We start from the raw sequence: 16780 nt of genomic DNA on the forward strand, positions 1-16780 counted from the left end.
CTTTGCCCTAGAAGCCGAACTTCATATAATGAACCTTGGGAATCCACCTTAGGTAGAACTACACTGAACCCTAGTAGATATCCAAACAGGTGTTTTACTATTTCTAGATTATATTCAATGCTTATATATGATACTGAATTTTTGTGTTTTATTTTGATTGCATGACATGGCATTTCATTTCATTATAAAAGGCGTCAGTTCATATTCAGTTGCTAGATAGAAAGCTTATCATGGAAAAAGGGTTTCTTGATAAAGTGGAGGATAATGCGGCTGTCTGAACTTGGTCTGAAACAACGTAGTGAGAGAAAGGCGATAGTTTGGCTGATGGATATGTATCAGAATTTTGGGACTTTACGTGCATCAGTGTAACTCAAAACAATTTGCAAGAATTGAAGGAAATCTGGGATCAGTGGAATGACGAGGTTAGACAGCTATTTTATAATAATTATGGGGATTTTCCTTATTTTCTTGATGTGAAGGTAGACAAGCACTTGTTTTGAGCCCGAGCCCAGTTTTGGAATCTTGCTTACAATTGCTTCACATTTGGGAAGGTTGATTTGGTGCCTACGATAGAAGAATATGTGGCTTTACTTCGATGTTCAAAGTTTCATGTAGATAAAGTCTACTCGAGAGCGAAAAATGTGCCAACCTTTTCGAAGAAGCTGATAAATATAATGGGTATGAGTGAGCAGTGGGTTGTTGCATGGATTAAGCAAAAGGGGGATAGCAAGTGCATTCCTTGGAAGAGTTTGAAAGATTTCATTCTAACACACCCAGATGTGAGGAAGAGGTTAGACGTATTTGCTTTGAGTATATATGGCTTAGTTGTCTTCCCCAAAGCTTTCGGACATGTTGATAAAGTAGTCACCGATTTATTTGACCGGCTTGATAAAAGGGTTACACCAATTCTGACAATTTTGGCAGAAACCTTCAGGTCATTGAGTGCATGTCGAAAAGTAGGAGAGGACAGATTCATTGGATGTGCACAGCTCCAACTCGCATGGTTTCACAGTCACTTTTGGAAGGTTGATAGGGTTTCATATCGGGTTTTCTCTAAAAATTATTCGCCACTAAACGAGATTGTAGCCACACCGAGGAGAGATGACATTTCAGAGGAGAAGTGGATGGTAATTCTTCAGAATCTTCAAGAAGAGGACATCGAGTGGAGAGCTCCTTGGTTGCTTCCGGATGAGATCCTGTATAGATTTGGTAATTTTGATTGGGTTCCTTTGCTTAGAATTTGGGGAGCTGTTGGATATGTCCCATTGCTAGTGCTAAGGCAGTATAGGTCAAGACAATTTATACCTGTGACCTAAGGAATAGCTGATTGTGAATTCTCATACAGGGATGATGGTTATAGAAAAAAGATTCAAGAGATATCCAGTGCATGGAAACACACCCGCCGGTCAATAGAGGAATATTTGCGGGTCATCCCTTCTAAGTTAGAAATCATAAGACAAGATTTTGAAAGAAGAAATGTTGATTTAGAAAAGAAGATAGAACAAATGGAGGAAGAGAAGATGAACTTAAGATTAGAGAAAGAAGGCAAGAAAGAAGAAGTGCGCTTTTAAGTGGGGAGGAAATTATATAGGAGCCAATGATAATTCCCCACATATCCAAAACATTCGTATCTAGAGGGATCATTCATTCTGAGAGAAAGATACTGATTGAGGAAAGCATCGAAGAGACGTTGGAAAATATGCACATCAATGCCATAAATGAGGATGCAAATGAAGAGAGGAGAATGTTAGACATTTGTCCTTATGAACCTGGGGGTGTTCTAAATAATTGGACTACGGAAGAAATACCTGAAGTCTTTAGAACTGTCTTAGAGTAATATTCAGAACAAACTTGTTGTTTTAGCCTAGAAATAATAAGAACTCTTTTGTGAAAATAGGCTTATGTTCAAATATTATTATTTTAATAAAATACATCTTTGCAATTCTTTCAAGCAAATATTATTTTATTTTTTCCATACGAGTAAATATATTAAATTATTCTTTCATTTATAATCGTATTGCACAAATAATTGTACATAAAGTCATGCATTCTTTTGTAACCATATTAGATCCCTGTATATCAATGACGTGAATGACGCTGCTACAAACTCAAAGTTTCCTCTTGAACGAAACATGTGTTTAAAGAGATTGCAGGACTTTGAAGGTGACGTAGATGGTGGTTTATCTTTGGACTTGTTGAGAATGGTAGAACATAGAGGTGCTCATGGGTCGGGCCGGGCCCAGAAAAAAATTTCGGCCCGGCCCGAAATATGGGCCTAGAATTTTGCCCAGGCCCAACCCGGGAAAAAAATCATAAGCCTGGGCCCAGCCCATTTTTTAAATAAATACCAAAAAATTTATTTTAAAAATTAAAAAAACTATTTTAAAACTATTTTAAAATTAAAAAAATTAAAAAAATATTTTTAAAAAATTTTAAATTTTAAAAAATTTAAAAAAAGTATTTTAAAAGTATTTTAAAAAAATAAAAATAAAAAAATTATTATAGGCCCGGGCCAAAAAAGTGGTGCTCGAGGCCCGGCCTGTTTTTTAATCGGGCCTCATTTTTTTGCCCAAACCCATATTTCGGGCCTATATTTTTACCCAAACCCTCTCATATTTCGGGTGGGTCATCGGGCCGGGCCGGGCCGCTCGGCCCATGAGCACCTCTAGTAGAACAGGAAGAAAAACAAATTCTACCTCACAAGGAAGCAATAGAGGTTATGAGCTTGGAAGAAGGGAAAGAGGTGAAAGTTGGAACTGGGATTTCTGCAAAAACAAGACGAGACCTCATTGAATTACTCCAAGAATTCAAAGATGTCTTCGCATGGTCATACCAAGATATGCCCGGGTTGAGCATTGACATTGTAGTGCATCGCCTACCTATAAGGAAGGATTGTAAGCCAGTTCAACAGAAGCTAATAAGAATGAAGCCCGATATTGTGTTTAAAATAAAAGAGGAAGTCAATAAGTAGTTTGATGCTGGGTTTTTACAGGAGGTCAAATATTCTGAATGGGTAGCCAACATCGTTCCAGTCCCTAAAAAAGATGGAAAAGTACAAATGTGCATGGATTACAGAGATTTGAACAAAGCAAGCCCAAAAGACAACTTCCCATTGCCACATATTGATACGTTGGTGGATAATACAGCGGGGTATTCACTATTCTCTTTCATGGATGGTTTCTTAGGATATAATCAGATAAAGATACATCCTGAAGATATGGGAAAGATTACATTCATTACTTTGTGGGGAACATTTTTCTATAAAGTGATGCCATTCGGATTAAAGAATGCGGGAGCAACATATCAGAGAGCCATGGTAGTCTTGTTCCATGACATGATGCATAAAGAGATTGAGGTTTATGTAGATGATATGATTGCCAAATCCAGAACAGAGGAGAAACATGTGCAGGTCCTGAGAAAATTGTTCTTAAGACTAAAAAAGTTTTAGCTCAAACTTAATCCAACAAAATGCACTTTTGGAGCTAGGTCAGGAAAGTTGTTGGGCTTCATAGTCAGTGAGAAAGGAATCGAGATTGACCCAGACAAAGTCAAGGCAATACGAGATTTACTGCCACCACGTACTCAGAAAGAGATTTGAGGTTTCTTAGGAAGACTGAATTATATTGCTCGGTTCATTTCACAATTGACCGAGAAATGTGATCCCATATTTTGTCTTCTGAAGAAACATAATCTAGGTGTTTGGAATGAAGAATGCCAGGAAGCTTTTGAAAAGATAAAGCAATACATATCCAATACTCCAGTGCTGTCACCACCTAACCCAGATAGACCCTTGATTTTGTATTTAACGGTGTTCAAAAATTCCATGGGATGTGTGTTGGGTCAACATGATGCGACTGGAAAGAAGGAAAAGGCGATATACTATCTCAGTAAGAAATTCACTAATTGTGAAATGAGATATTCGTCTATCGAAAAATTATGTTGTGCCTTGATTTGGACGACAAAGAGGTTGAGGCAATACTTACTCTATCATACGACTTGGCTAATTTCAAAATTAGACCCTTTAAAGTATATGATGGAGTCAACGGTGTTGAATGGGAGAATGGCTAGATGGCAAATCTTGCTCTCCGAGTTCGATATAGTATATGTAAGTCAGAAGGCCATCAAAGGGAATGCGATAGCAGATTTCTTGGCTAGCAGAGCTTTAGAAGATTATGAACCTCTGGACTTCGATTTCCTTAATGAAGACTTGATGTGTGTGGTGAATGCGGAAAGGGATCCCCAAGAAAATCATTCTTGGAGGTTAAACTTTGATGGAGCTTCGAATGCGTTAGGCAATAAGATTGGGGCAATCCTGGTATCTCCAAATGGATATTATCATCCTTTCACCAGTAAATTGGACTTCGATTACACTAATAACATGGCCGAGTATGAAGCTTGCATCATGGGTATCCGAGCAGCCATAGAACGGAAAATTAAGACACTAGAAGTATATGGAGACTCAGTATTGGTAATATACCAACTAAAAGGGGAATTGGAAACGAGAGACCCCAAGTTGATCCATTATCAGAGATTGGTTCTAGAATTGATTGAAGAGTTTGACAACATTACATTTTGTTATCTCCCACGGGAAGAAAATCAGATGGTTGATGCTCTTGCTACTTTAGCCTCCATGATTAAAGTGAATAAATTAGAAGACATGAAGCCCATTCAAATTAGTATTTATGAGATCCCGGCCTACTGCTACAGTATTGAAGAAGTTGAGAATGATAATCGTCTCTGGTACCAAGATATATTGCTATATGTGAAGAATCGCGAATATCCTGATCAGGCAACAGAGAATGAAAATAGGACATTGAGGAGACTAGCTATTGACTGTGTCTTAGATGGAGAGATTCTATACAAAAGGGGAAAGGATCAAGTACTGTTGAGATGCGTGGATGCTATAGAGGCTAAGGAAATTTTAGAAGAAGTCCATAAGGGTATTTGTGGAACACACGCCAATGGATTCACCATGGCTAGACAGATCATGAGATTCGGATATTACTAATCCACCATGGAAGGAGATTGCATCAATTATGCCAAGAAGTGCCATAAATGCCAAATTTATGGGGATAAAATGCACGCGCCTCCTTCACCTCTTCATGTTATAACTTCTCTATGGCCTTTCTCCATGTGGGGGATGGATGTCATTGGGCCAATATCGCCGAAGGCTTCTAATGGACATCATTTCATTTTTGTGGTTATTAACTACTTCACTAAGTGGGTAGAAGCAACCTCATATGCTAATGTCACGAAGTCAGCAGTCAGTAAGTTTTTGAAGAAAGAGATCATATGTCGATATGGAATGCCTGAAAGAATCATATCTGAGAATGCGCTGAATCTGAATAATAGCACAATAGCAGAAATCTACAACCAGTTCAAGATTAAACACCATAATTCATCACCATATCGTCCAAAAATGAATGGTGTAGTGGAGGCGGCCAACAAAAATATCAAGAAAATTGTGGCGAAAATGGCTGAAACTTACAAGGATTGGCATGAGAAGTTACCATTCGCTCTTCTTGCTTACCGAACATCTATCAGAACTTCTACTAGGGCAACGCCTTTTTCTTTGGTTTATGGGATGGAGGCAGTTTTACCCATTGAAGTTGAAATCCCTTCTCTTCGGGTATTGGCTGTGTTAAAGTTGGATGAGGCTGAATGGATCCAATCTCGGTAAGATCAGTTAAACTTGAAAGAAGAAAAAAGACTAAAAGCTATTCGTCACGGTCAAATGTACCAGAAATGAATGATGCGAGCTTATAAAAAAAGGTTCGTCCTAGGAAAATTCTAAATTAATACTGTTCTTTCAGATTTTGTTGTCCAAATGTTGATTGAACGAAATGACAAGAAATCTTGATTGGTGGCAAAGCTTCAAGGGATAGGAAGAAGTTCCCTTTAGAAAATAAATTCTTCATTTGCGCATAAGAATTTAGTATGACACTCGGGGAATGGTGTAAAGGACCAAAGTGTTTCATGATCTGCATCCTTGAGTTACGATAGGAGAAGATTAAGGAAAAGCCAAATTTTTGTACCTTTGGGTCACAACGAAAGAAAGATACAGTGGGACAATCTGACTAAGTTTTGCTTGGGAGACACTAGTCGAGCAAAAAGGCGTTGTAGCACGTCAGCGATAAAACCTTAATAAACTTTGAGTAAACTTGAGTGATAATGAGGGATCATTCTTGAAAAAATGACATTCTGTATTCATTCAAATGTCATTCATACATGTCTAGTTAGGAGCATTTGATTCATTCTGATCATGACATCCTAATCAATAGACATAATTAGGTTCATGAAAAGAAATTACAAGTCATGTTTCTTAGAGAACAAAACGGTGAAACTCTAGCCTTGTCTCCCTGAGCAGCAGTGGAGTAGGTTGAAAAAAGTAGATCTTGCCTTCCTGTAATGGCGGTGAAGCAGATCGAAGACACTAGTCTTATCGCCTCGACGTTGCAATGGAAAAGATTGAAGCCACAACGGCGAATCTTATTTCCCTGGCATTGTAACTGAGCAGATTGAAGCCACGACAGCGAATCTTATCTCCTTGGCTTTAAGGCTTGGATTAGCTGAAGGGGAGTGGATTGAAACTGTGGGCAGTGGAGCAGATTGAAGCTGCAACGGCGAATCTTACTCCCCTGGCAGTATAGTGGAACAGATTGAAGCTACAACGACGAATCTTGTTTCCCCAACATTGCAATTAAAAGATTGAAGCCGCAACAGCGAATCTTACTTTCCTGGTGGTGTAGTGGAGTAGATTGAAGCTACGACGGTGAATCTTGTTTCCCCAACATTGCAATTAAAAATATTGAAGCCGCAACGGCGAATCTTACTTCACTGGCGGTGTAGTGGAGCAGATTGAAGCTACGATGGTGAATCTTGTTTCCCCAACATTGCAATTAAAAAGATTGAAGCCGCAACGGCGAATCTTACTTCCTTTGTGGTATAGTGAAACAGATTGAAGCTACGACGGCAAATCTTGTTCCCCGACATTCTAGTTAAACAGATTGAGGATATCAGGTCTTATCTCCCTAAGGTTGCAGAGGAGTTGACTGAATAAACAAGTCTTATCCCCTTGAAGTTGTAGTGGGGCAGACTGAAGATGGCAAATCTTATCTCCCTAAAGTTACAGTGGACCAAATTTAGGCCAATAATCCTATCTCCCTGAAGTTGCAGTGGAGTGGATTAAAGTGATAGATCTTATCTCTCTAAAGTTGCAGAGAGCAGATCGCATCTAGTCTTATCTCCCTGAAGTGGCAGTGGAGCAGACTGAGTAAGAAAGTCTTATCCTCCTGAAATTACAGTGGGGCAGACTAAATAAAAAAATCCTATCTCCCTAAAATTGTAGTGGAGTGGATTAGAATGATGGGTCTTATCTCGCTGAGATTACGGCAGAGCAGATCACATCAAATTCATCTTTAAGTTACAGCAGATCAAGTTGAAGTTATAAGTCTTATCTCCCTGAAGTTGCAGTGGAGCATATTGAAGCACTAGTTCCTATACCTCTGAAGATGCAGTAGGAAGAAACGAGGCTACTTGAAGAAGAAGAGTACCAAGATCCAGCACGACGGGCAAAATCAGGCATTTTTTTAGTCTTTGCTCTGTCTTTGTTACACGATAACGAGCAAAGAGGGGCAGTTGTAATACCCGATTTTGGCCCGGGTAAAAGGCCCAAATTACAAACAGGCCTATAAGGGCCCAAACCAAAATCAAATAGAGGCCCAAAGCTCAGTGGCCCAAATTAGTTGTAGAAACCCTAGGGTTTCTGAGGAAACCTTTGCGCCCCAGCCACCTAGCCCGCACGAGCCGGATCTCCACGCCTTCACCTGCAAGAAATAAACACAAAGAAGGAAACAAAATCAAAGATTGCAGATCAAGAAGATCTCAAACATGATTTGTTTCTTTATTTTTCATTATTATGGCTATAAAAAGGCCATTGAAATATTGTAAGAGGGATCGGAAAAAATCAATAAAAAAGGCTGTATTTCACACAAAAAAGTGACTGGAAACACAGACAGAATCAATCGAAAACGAAGATTGATTTTTTAGCTTTATTTTATTCTATATTTTTCTTTCTATTTTTTTACTGAAATAAATAAAACAAAAATTAAAACACTTACTTTCGTTCGCCTCTGTAACGTCGTTGGAAAGGCCGAGGTCCGTCTCTGAGGACAGACGACTAGAAGTCGAAAGGTTTCTAGGGTTTTTTGTTGATTTTGGGAATTTTTAGCCCGAATTTAGGTTTAAAGGGGCCGAAAGAGCCGAATAGGGAATTTTCCTTTTTCGCCATCGCAGACAACAATGATACCGTCGTCCAAGGCCGTGTCGACGATCGGTCGAAGAGTGGGACCTGGCCGGACGACTGGAGAGGGGAGAGAGTTTTGAAGGTTTTTTTTTTGTTTTTCTTTAAAGAGAAATGAAAAATGAAATTGTTGAAACTTTTTTTGCTTAAACAGCCAATTGAAACGGCGTCGTTTAGGCCTGGATCGACCCGAAACCGACCCGACCCGGCCTAGGATCAGCGTGTTTTTATGCGGAGGGGCAAATTACGCTTTTAGCCCCTGCCTTTTAATATTCTTGCAATTGAGTTTTTTTAAAAATTTATCCCTTTAATTTTTCTTCAATTTCAATTTAATCCTATTTGAACGATGCCATTTTGGAGAAGAAGAGATAATTTCCTTTCCAGCCCCTCTGAATTATTGGCGTATTCAATAGGGTCCTCCAGTCTCCATTTATTTACATATTTGCCCCAGATTTCAATTTCTAATTCAAATTAGTCTTTTTTTGTTATTTTTAGGAATTAATTAATTTAAATGATGTAATTATTATTTTTACTTTTATAATTTATATATATAATTATTATTTTTATAATCCATATATACACGTGCACATCTATTTTAAAATTATATATATACATATATCCATATATCTATTTTTATTATTTTGCAAATGTCTTAATGCATAATTATATATATACTTTACATTTTAAATATTCCTAGTTTTACATAGATATTTTTTTATAATTGGTATATACATATATTTTATAAATTTTATAATCCATATTCGTACCTTATGTATGTCTTTATTTTCATAATTTCAATAGATATATTATATACACACTTTATATATATCCTTTATTTTTTTATTTTATCGTTTTGCTTATGTCCTTCACTTGTTTATTTATTTGTGTTTGCATTTATATTCTAAAAGAATGTTTTTTTATTTTGCTCATTTATTTGATATTTTGCATTGTCATTGTTTATTTTTTATTTATATTAATTTTTTATTTACTATCTATATTATTTCTATACAATTGTTGTATTTGTTATTGCGACATTTATACATACATTCAATATAACATGACATCATCTTTTGCTCAAATTTAAAAATAGAAAAATTTCAAAATAGATATAATACTCGTATTTAGGATTTTCAAGAAAATTGAACCCTAACGTATTGGGTTCCAATTTTCTTCGTTAAATCTAATTATCGAGAATGCTCTTTAATCAAACAAATGAAAAGCTTGTTGTCAGGAATTCAATAAGTTGTGTCCTAATGCATTGGATGTGACGTGTTGATTTCTCGAGACAAAGATTTTTTTAAAAAAATTAATAAAGGAAATGTTCAACGTTTAGGATTTTGAGAAATTGTGCCCTAATTATTGGGCTGCAATTTCTTCATAAATCTCAAACAATTGAATGTTTTTTTAAAAATTTTTATTACATGAATCTTTTGGACAAACTCATTTTTGAAGAAATAAAATATCGTTCCCTAACGCATTGGGTGTGATAGTTTTTCTCCGAAATGAGAGTCTTAATGAATAACTTGATTTAATTAAGGATCGTATTTTTCAACTCTTGACATCAAGACATTTATTAATCAACTTGGTACCAATTTTTGGGCGTTACGGGGGTGCTAATCCTTCCTCGTACGTAACTGACTCCCGAACCCGTTTTTCTAAAACTCGTAGACCAAAGTCGTTTTTAGGTGATCCAATCACACCTTAATAAAAGATTGGTGGCGACTCCAATTTTCATCGACAACTTTTTTTTTTCAAAAAATAAAAATGAAAATGGTTTCGACACATTGGATGTGACGTATTGATTTCTCGAGATGAATATTTTTTCCAAAAATTAATGAAGGAAATATTCGAAGTTTAGGATTTTGAGAAATTGTGCCCTAATGTATTGGGCTGCGGTTTCTTCATAAATTTTAAACAATTGAATGTTCTTTTAAATTTTATTACACAAGTCTTTTGGACAAACTCATTTTTAAAGGAATAAAATATCGTGCACTAACGCATTGGGTGTGACATTTTTTCTCCAAAATGAGAGAGTCTTAATCAATAACTTGATTTAATTAAGGATCGTATTTTTAACTTTTGGCATTTAGACATTAATTAATCAACTTGGTACCAATTTTTGGGCGTTAGGGAAGTGCTAATCCTTCCTCGTACGTAACTGACTCCCAAACCCGTTTTTTCTAAGACTCGTAGACCAAAGTCGTTTTTAGGTGATCCAATCAGACATCAATAAAAGATTGGTGGCGACTCCCAATTTTTCGTTTTTAAATCGATAATTAATTTTTGTTTTGTTTCTTCAAAAAAATGGTTTCGACAAAGTTTATTAAATATTATCCTAAAAAATACTAATGAATTATAAAAAGTTCTAAAATATATAGAAAATTTTTGTTATTTTGATGGTTTGAAGTATTTGATTTCGGTAATAATGAAATGAGGAGCTTGAAGTGCGATAGTGATTGGACTTGTATTGGGTGTCGAATGAGTGATTTGAGTGTTTTGTGGCTCAAGGTGAATAAAGAGTAATGAATTTGGTTGAGAAGAAATGATACAAGAGAAGCTCATAAGCATGAACTAAGGTATGATATAGGGCAACATGTGAAGGAAAACAAGAATTAGTAAATTTTTATTAAAATACTGCAAAAAAATAGAATATTATCAAAAGAAAATACAAAAATATAAATTATTAAAATAATATTACTACTTTTTATAAATTTTATAATTTTAAATATTTTTATAAATTTTAATATTTTTTATCTTTTAGTAATCTTCATATAATTTTAAATATCCAATTGGTTGATTAAAAGGAAAATAGAAAAGTTAAACTAATATTAATAAATAAATTTTAAACCAACAGTGTCGTAAATTTTATAACGAGTTAAATAATTTTTGGAAGGATCAATTATGAGAATAATATTATAACTATATATTTAAAAATTTCGAGAGGCGAAACATAAGTATAGTTTCTTTTAAAACGGTAATATGAATAATATAGAAACACTTTATAATTTTGGGGGGGGGAGGGGGGGTGGGGTGGCTAATAGAGACGCACACAAAGGAGAGACTAATGGCAGACATGAAATTGGAAATAAATATTTGCTCTAAGGATAAAAGTATCGTGAAGTTTTTATTAGGAGTTAAATTGTACTTTGTTTTTTATTTAAAATAGGTAAATTAATCATGGAACGTTAGATGAAAGAGAAAATAAGTTTTTTTTATTAAAAATTCAATCTATTTCTACTGTTAAAAATTAGTATGGGTGACAGAATAATCAAACAGTTACACCTAGGGTGCCACGTGTATCTCATTCTAATGTATAAAGGCCAGTTTTTAACAATAGAAATGCATAGATTTTTAATAGAAGAACCTATTTGCTCTTGAATCTAACGTATAGAGACTAATTTAAATTTTTTTTTAATATAGGGATAAAATGCAATCTAATCCCTAATATAAGGGTATAAGGACCTCTATGATACTTTTACCTTTACGGCAACATTAAAGTAATTTTAAATAGAGATAATAATAATAATAATAATAATAATAATAATAATAATAATGTTTAAATCTTGGATTTCTAAACAATTCCTATCCTCTATCTCTAACAAAATTATGAGCTAGAGTTTAGTTTTAATTTGATTTTATATATTTATCTAGATTAAAAAGATTACTTAAATAATCAACTTTTTATTTTGTTTTCTTTAACAAAGTCTGAATAGTTGACAATGATTTACATTGCTATATTGTTTTCACTGTGAATTAAGATATCAAAGAATAAAATGTTGAATAGCTGGTATCTTACCCTATGATTGTTATATACCGGTTAAGGAGACAATTGATTATTGAATTAAGGACAGCCCTCTCGAGCCTTTTGATCTATCGTTGTCAATGTCATTAATGTTGGAATGAAGTGTAAAATTTATACTGGACACAGATAAAAGCATTCGGGTTTTAAACATGTTACAAGTGATTTTGAGTTTAGGTATTTGGATCCAATTATTTTAAATTTGAGTTCAAGTAAACTTAACTTCATTATATTTTTTACTTCTGGCGGCTTTGAAATTTAACTAAATTCTAATTTTTAGATGTCAAAGTAGATTTTTCTTTCTATCATTTTTGAATTAAACAATTATTTTAAAGAAAACTTTGAAATTAAATAAAAATTAAAAAAAATAAACAACCAGGGCCAACCCTTCTACCTGTCCCTTGGTTACACGTCTCTAAGCTAGCTGTATGCTCCCTTGGAATCTAAATTCTATAAATTGGTGAATCAATTTCCACCACTTAACAATCGCAGATTCTTATTATCTACTCTCTTTGGCAAAATACAAATATTAATATTAGGAATGGCTGATTGCCGGGAGAAGATGGGGTTGAAGAAAGGGCCATGGACTCCAGATGAAGACCAGAAGCTCTTAGCTTATATTGAAGAACATGGGTTGGGGAATTGGCGTACCTTTCCTGAAAAAGCTGGTGACCGTCCATCATCTTTTTTCCATTTTAGTATTCAGCAAATACGCATTCTTTCTATACGTTTTGCTGGTCTACTTTATAACTGACCAAAATGCTTCTTCTTTTTATCTCAAATAATAATAATAAATAAGGGCTTCAAAGATGTGGAAAGAGCTGCAGACTGAGATGGATCAATTACCTCAGACCTGATCTCAAGAGGGGAAAATTCAGTTTACAAGAAGAACAAACCATCATCCAACTCCATGCTTTTCTTGGAAACAGGTCTTAAGATGCCACTTCTCCACTTCTCTCCCTAAGCCATCAAATCTTTTAAATACCCTTTAATTAAAACAAATTCAACAGTATGGTGGAATCAATCAAATCTGGGTTTTAAGGATTTCAAAGAATAACAATGGAGTGAAACGAGATAGACCCACAGTTTGTTATATTCTATTCCACTCCATTATGAAGGTGTAATTTTGAAAACTCTTATATATTTCCATGGATGTTGGAACATCTATCTTTATTGTTCAAAAAGAAATCTATCCTTGAGACTTGCTCAATCATTTTAAATTTTTTGAACTAATTTTTTATTAGCTTCAATTATTATTAAATCGATTTAAGTTCAAATTTATGTGCATGTCTAAATCAAGTACATTATAGTTTATATTATATTTGGGTATTTCAGCTTCAAGCCATTCGTGTAAAGTTTACACTATTTACTACTGGTACTGGACTGTAAATTTAAGCATAGGGAAGTTTGTTGTTGCATGCATGCAATTATTTCCAATTATTTCCAATTTCAGATTATTTACAAAATTCTACGTACCTTTCCTGTGAAGGTGGTCAACCATTGCAGCTCACTTACCGAACCGAACCGACAACGAGATTAAAAACTACTGGAACACACATGTTAAGAAACGGTTTACCAAGATGGGGATCGATCCCACCACACACAAGCCCAAATCGAACCATGTCGTCAGCCCCACCGGTCGAACCACACTGAACCACATGGCTCAATGGGAGAGTGCTAGGCTCGAAGCAGAAGCCAGGCTGGTCAAAGACTCAAAAAATCTACCCTCATCTTCTTCAAGACCTTCCCCATATCAGAAAAGTTGTAACAAAGGCTCAAAATCCCAGTGCCTTGACGTTGTTAAAGCATGGCAAAGCGTAGTGGCTGGCATGTTCGCCACCTCTACTAACAACTCGAACCGCATCATATTCGGACCAGACCAGAGCTCCGGAAATTACGAGCTTGATTCAATTATACCTATTGGAGGTAATGTTGAAGACGAGTTAATGGTAGGCAACGATAGATCAAAGTGCCAGGTACCAGAATTGAATGAAAGGTTTGATAATTACATGTCTTTGCATGATACGACGCATCTTTGGGCTGCTCCTATAGCTGAAAACGACGTTGTAGAAGGCTTTCCAGATTTCTTGGTGCATGATTTTGATTACCAAATTGACAACGAGGAGTCTATAACCGTTTAAAAAATTCATTTTGGTATTTTTTTTATATTTTGGTATTTGAATTTGGTAATTAATTTTATTTCCTCTAAATTTGGATTTCGTCAAGATTTGATGATATGGTACTCTTGACATCTTTGAACTTTTATATTTTTTAAGTTTAAAGATCAAAATAAATCTAATTATTAAGTTCAAGTACTAAAATAAACACATACAAAAATTATAAATATCAAAATGACCTAATTATCGAATTCAAAATTTGAAAATTAGATTAACTCTTAACAAGATATCAAATATAGGAAATGTAATGCAATGGGAGATCAATGTTGGAGAAGTAAATTAATTCCATTTGTGCTATATTTGGTTTTTACTATTTTACTTCATCAAGAGATTATTAGCAAAGTCTTATTTAAAAATAAAAATAAAATATGAGTTTTTTTATAGTATGAGATTACATCAATTGATTGAACTTAAAATTAATGGTCGAATCAGTTTAAATAATACTATAAAATAGAACAAGGAGTAAAATAATCGTTGAAGCGACAATAAAATTACTCAAACCAGATAAAAATTGGTCGAATCAAATTAAAGTTAGTTTAAATATTCAATTTTGTTGTTATATTTTTTAGAAAAATGGATGTTTATGTTTTTATTATTCAATTATACTAATTTCTTAATTTTCACAAACTAAAAGGACTAGCTTATTAATTTTCAGAAAATAAACCATAAAATATCCAATAAAACCAAAAGAGAAGAAATATAAATGCATTAAGAAAACCTGAAAAGAGGAACTGGACAACAGAAATAATAAATTTATGTGATAAGGCAGCTCTGAATGAAATTGACACATATTCTAATTTTCTTTACGGGTTTCCCTTTATTAAATCATTCCAAATATATTAAAAGATTTTACAAAAGATTGAAAACGGTTTTACGTAAAACTAAAACAATGGATTAATTTTTTCAACGCATTAAAAATGATTAATAATAATTTTCAATTAAATTATAAGGAAAAAGCTAAATAGAACCTTGAGATACTTTTTATTTAAGAAAAATTATTTATTTATGTAAATGAGGTTATAATTTGTAAGGTAAATTACTTATCAGTCACTCTAAATATAAATACATTGTTAATCTTCTATAATCATTTAACGATGGAATGACTAATTTAATGAATTTTCTTTTGAGTGACAAAATTTAAAAAATTAAAGTAATTAAAATAAAAAGTCTTACTTAAAGTCACTAATTACCGTATTTTATAATTGAAGAGAATCCATCAAACTCTCATGTTTGATTGCTAAGAATAAATTAATAAATAAATAAAATGCATAGACACATGTTTTTATGGTGGTGGTGGACAGTTTCTGATGCATTCTAAATGCACATTAAGCTATGCCACGGCCTGGCCCCTCTCTGTCTTTCAAAATTACTTCAGAATATGTTCCAATCAAAAAGGATATTTTAAATTTTGGTTAAATTTTTTCTTTTTCAAAAATTTAAAATTTAGTTATTATATTTTTATTTTAAGAATTTATTTTTTTATTTTTAAATTTTAAAATTCATGTTTAACTAATAATACTGTTAAGTATTTTTTATTAAATTTAAATTTATTATAATAATATTTTTAATTATATAACATTAAATGAGTATTTTTATTTTAAAATATCAAACCAATAAATATTTTAATACTATTGCACCACAACATTTGTCTTATATATTTATATCGGTCGTTCAATATGGAAATTTTAATGTCTTCTGTGGAAGGAAAAAGAGAGTTTTAATGTCGTCTTTCACTGAGACATATGGCAAAATTTTTATGGCTTCAATTCACAATCGAGGGACGTAGGGAAGGGGCAGGGCCCATTATCTTTGAAAAAACTGTTCTATAATTTTATATTTAAAATAAAATAATAAAAAATTATTTGGATTCCTCCTAAACTTATAAATTTGATATTATTTTATCTCAAACTCTTTAATATACAAATTCTAGCTTTTTGTATATAAAAAAAAAAAGTTGTTGCTTTCTCTCTAACTCACACGGATCACTTTTATTGAATACTAGAAAATAGTCTCACTTCACTTATAAAATTAGGACCAACTTTAAAAGTATACATAATTTTTTTAATATACAATTTGGTACAAGAATTTTAATCTGGTGTGATCAGTGGTATGAAATTTTGATTTTGGTTCAAATATATATATGAAATTTTGATTTGATTTAATCATACATATTTGAAGAAATAAATATATCAATTTATTTTATATTGAATAAATAAAATTATTTATGCATGCATATATAAAGATAAAATAATGTTATATCAATAATTGTGTTAATAATTTGTGATAGTTGGACCAAATGAAAATTTCTTGTATAAAATTGCACATTAGACCAAAGTTCATTTCTAAGGGATAAATTCAAAACTACACATGAACTTTGATGATTTGGTGCAATCATACACAATAAACTTTGATTGTGATTTAGATGTATACATAATACATTAATTTTGATTCAACAATATATATTTAAAGAAATAAATATATCAATTCATTTATATATTAGAT

The 16780-nt window shown here is 33.4% G+C and overlaps 1 protein-coding gene across 1 annotated transcript; it reads left to right on the forward strand.

Moving 5' to 3' along the window:
- The first annotated feature begins 674 nt into the window (after window positions 1-674).
- LOC105781106 (uncharacterized) lies at window positions 675-14383 on the forward strand. Its single transcript, XM_052627013.1, has 7 exons — window positions 675-934; window positions 1346-1441; window positions 2069-2217; window positions 4206-4468; window positions 12526-12769; window positions 12901-13030; window positions 13591-14383. Exons 1-7 carry the CDS (start codon window positions 675-677, stop codon window positions 14240-14242), a joined length of 1794 nt encoding a protein of 597 aa, XP_052482973.1. The 3' UTR covers window positions 14243-14383.
- The last annotated feature ends 2397 nt before the right edge of the window (window positions 14384-16780 follow it).

The sequence above is a fragment of the Gossypium raimondii genome, chromosome 13 (genome assembly GCF_025698545.1).
Source record: "Gossypium raimondii isolate GPD5lz chromosome 13, ASM2569854v1, whole genome shotgun sequence".
Lineage (NCBI taxonomy): Eukaryota > Viridiplantae > Streptophyta > Magnoliopsida > Malvales > Malvaceae > Gossypium > Gossypium raimondii.

Bases quoted from the DNA above. Each gene is read 5' to 3' on its own strand.
- LOC105781106 (XM_052627013.1), top strand. From the start codon at position 675: ATGGGTATGAGTGAGCAGTGGGTTGTTGCATGGATTAAGCAAAAGGGG. The intron at 935-1,345 runs GTCATTGAGTGC...ATTCTCATACAG, and splicing joins ATTTTGGCAGAAACCTTCAG to GGATGATGGTTATAGAAAAA. The intron at 13,031-13,590 runs GTCTTAAGATGC...TTTCCTGTGAAG, and splicing joins CATGCTTTTCTTGGAAACAG to GTGGTCAACCATTGCAGCTC.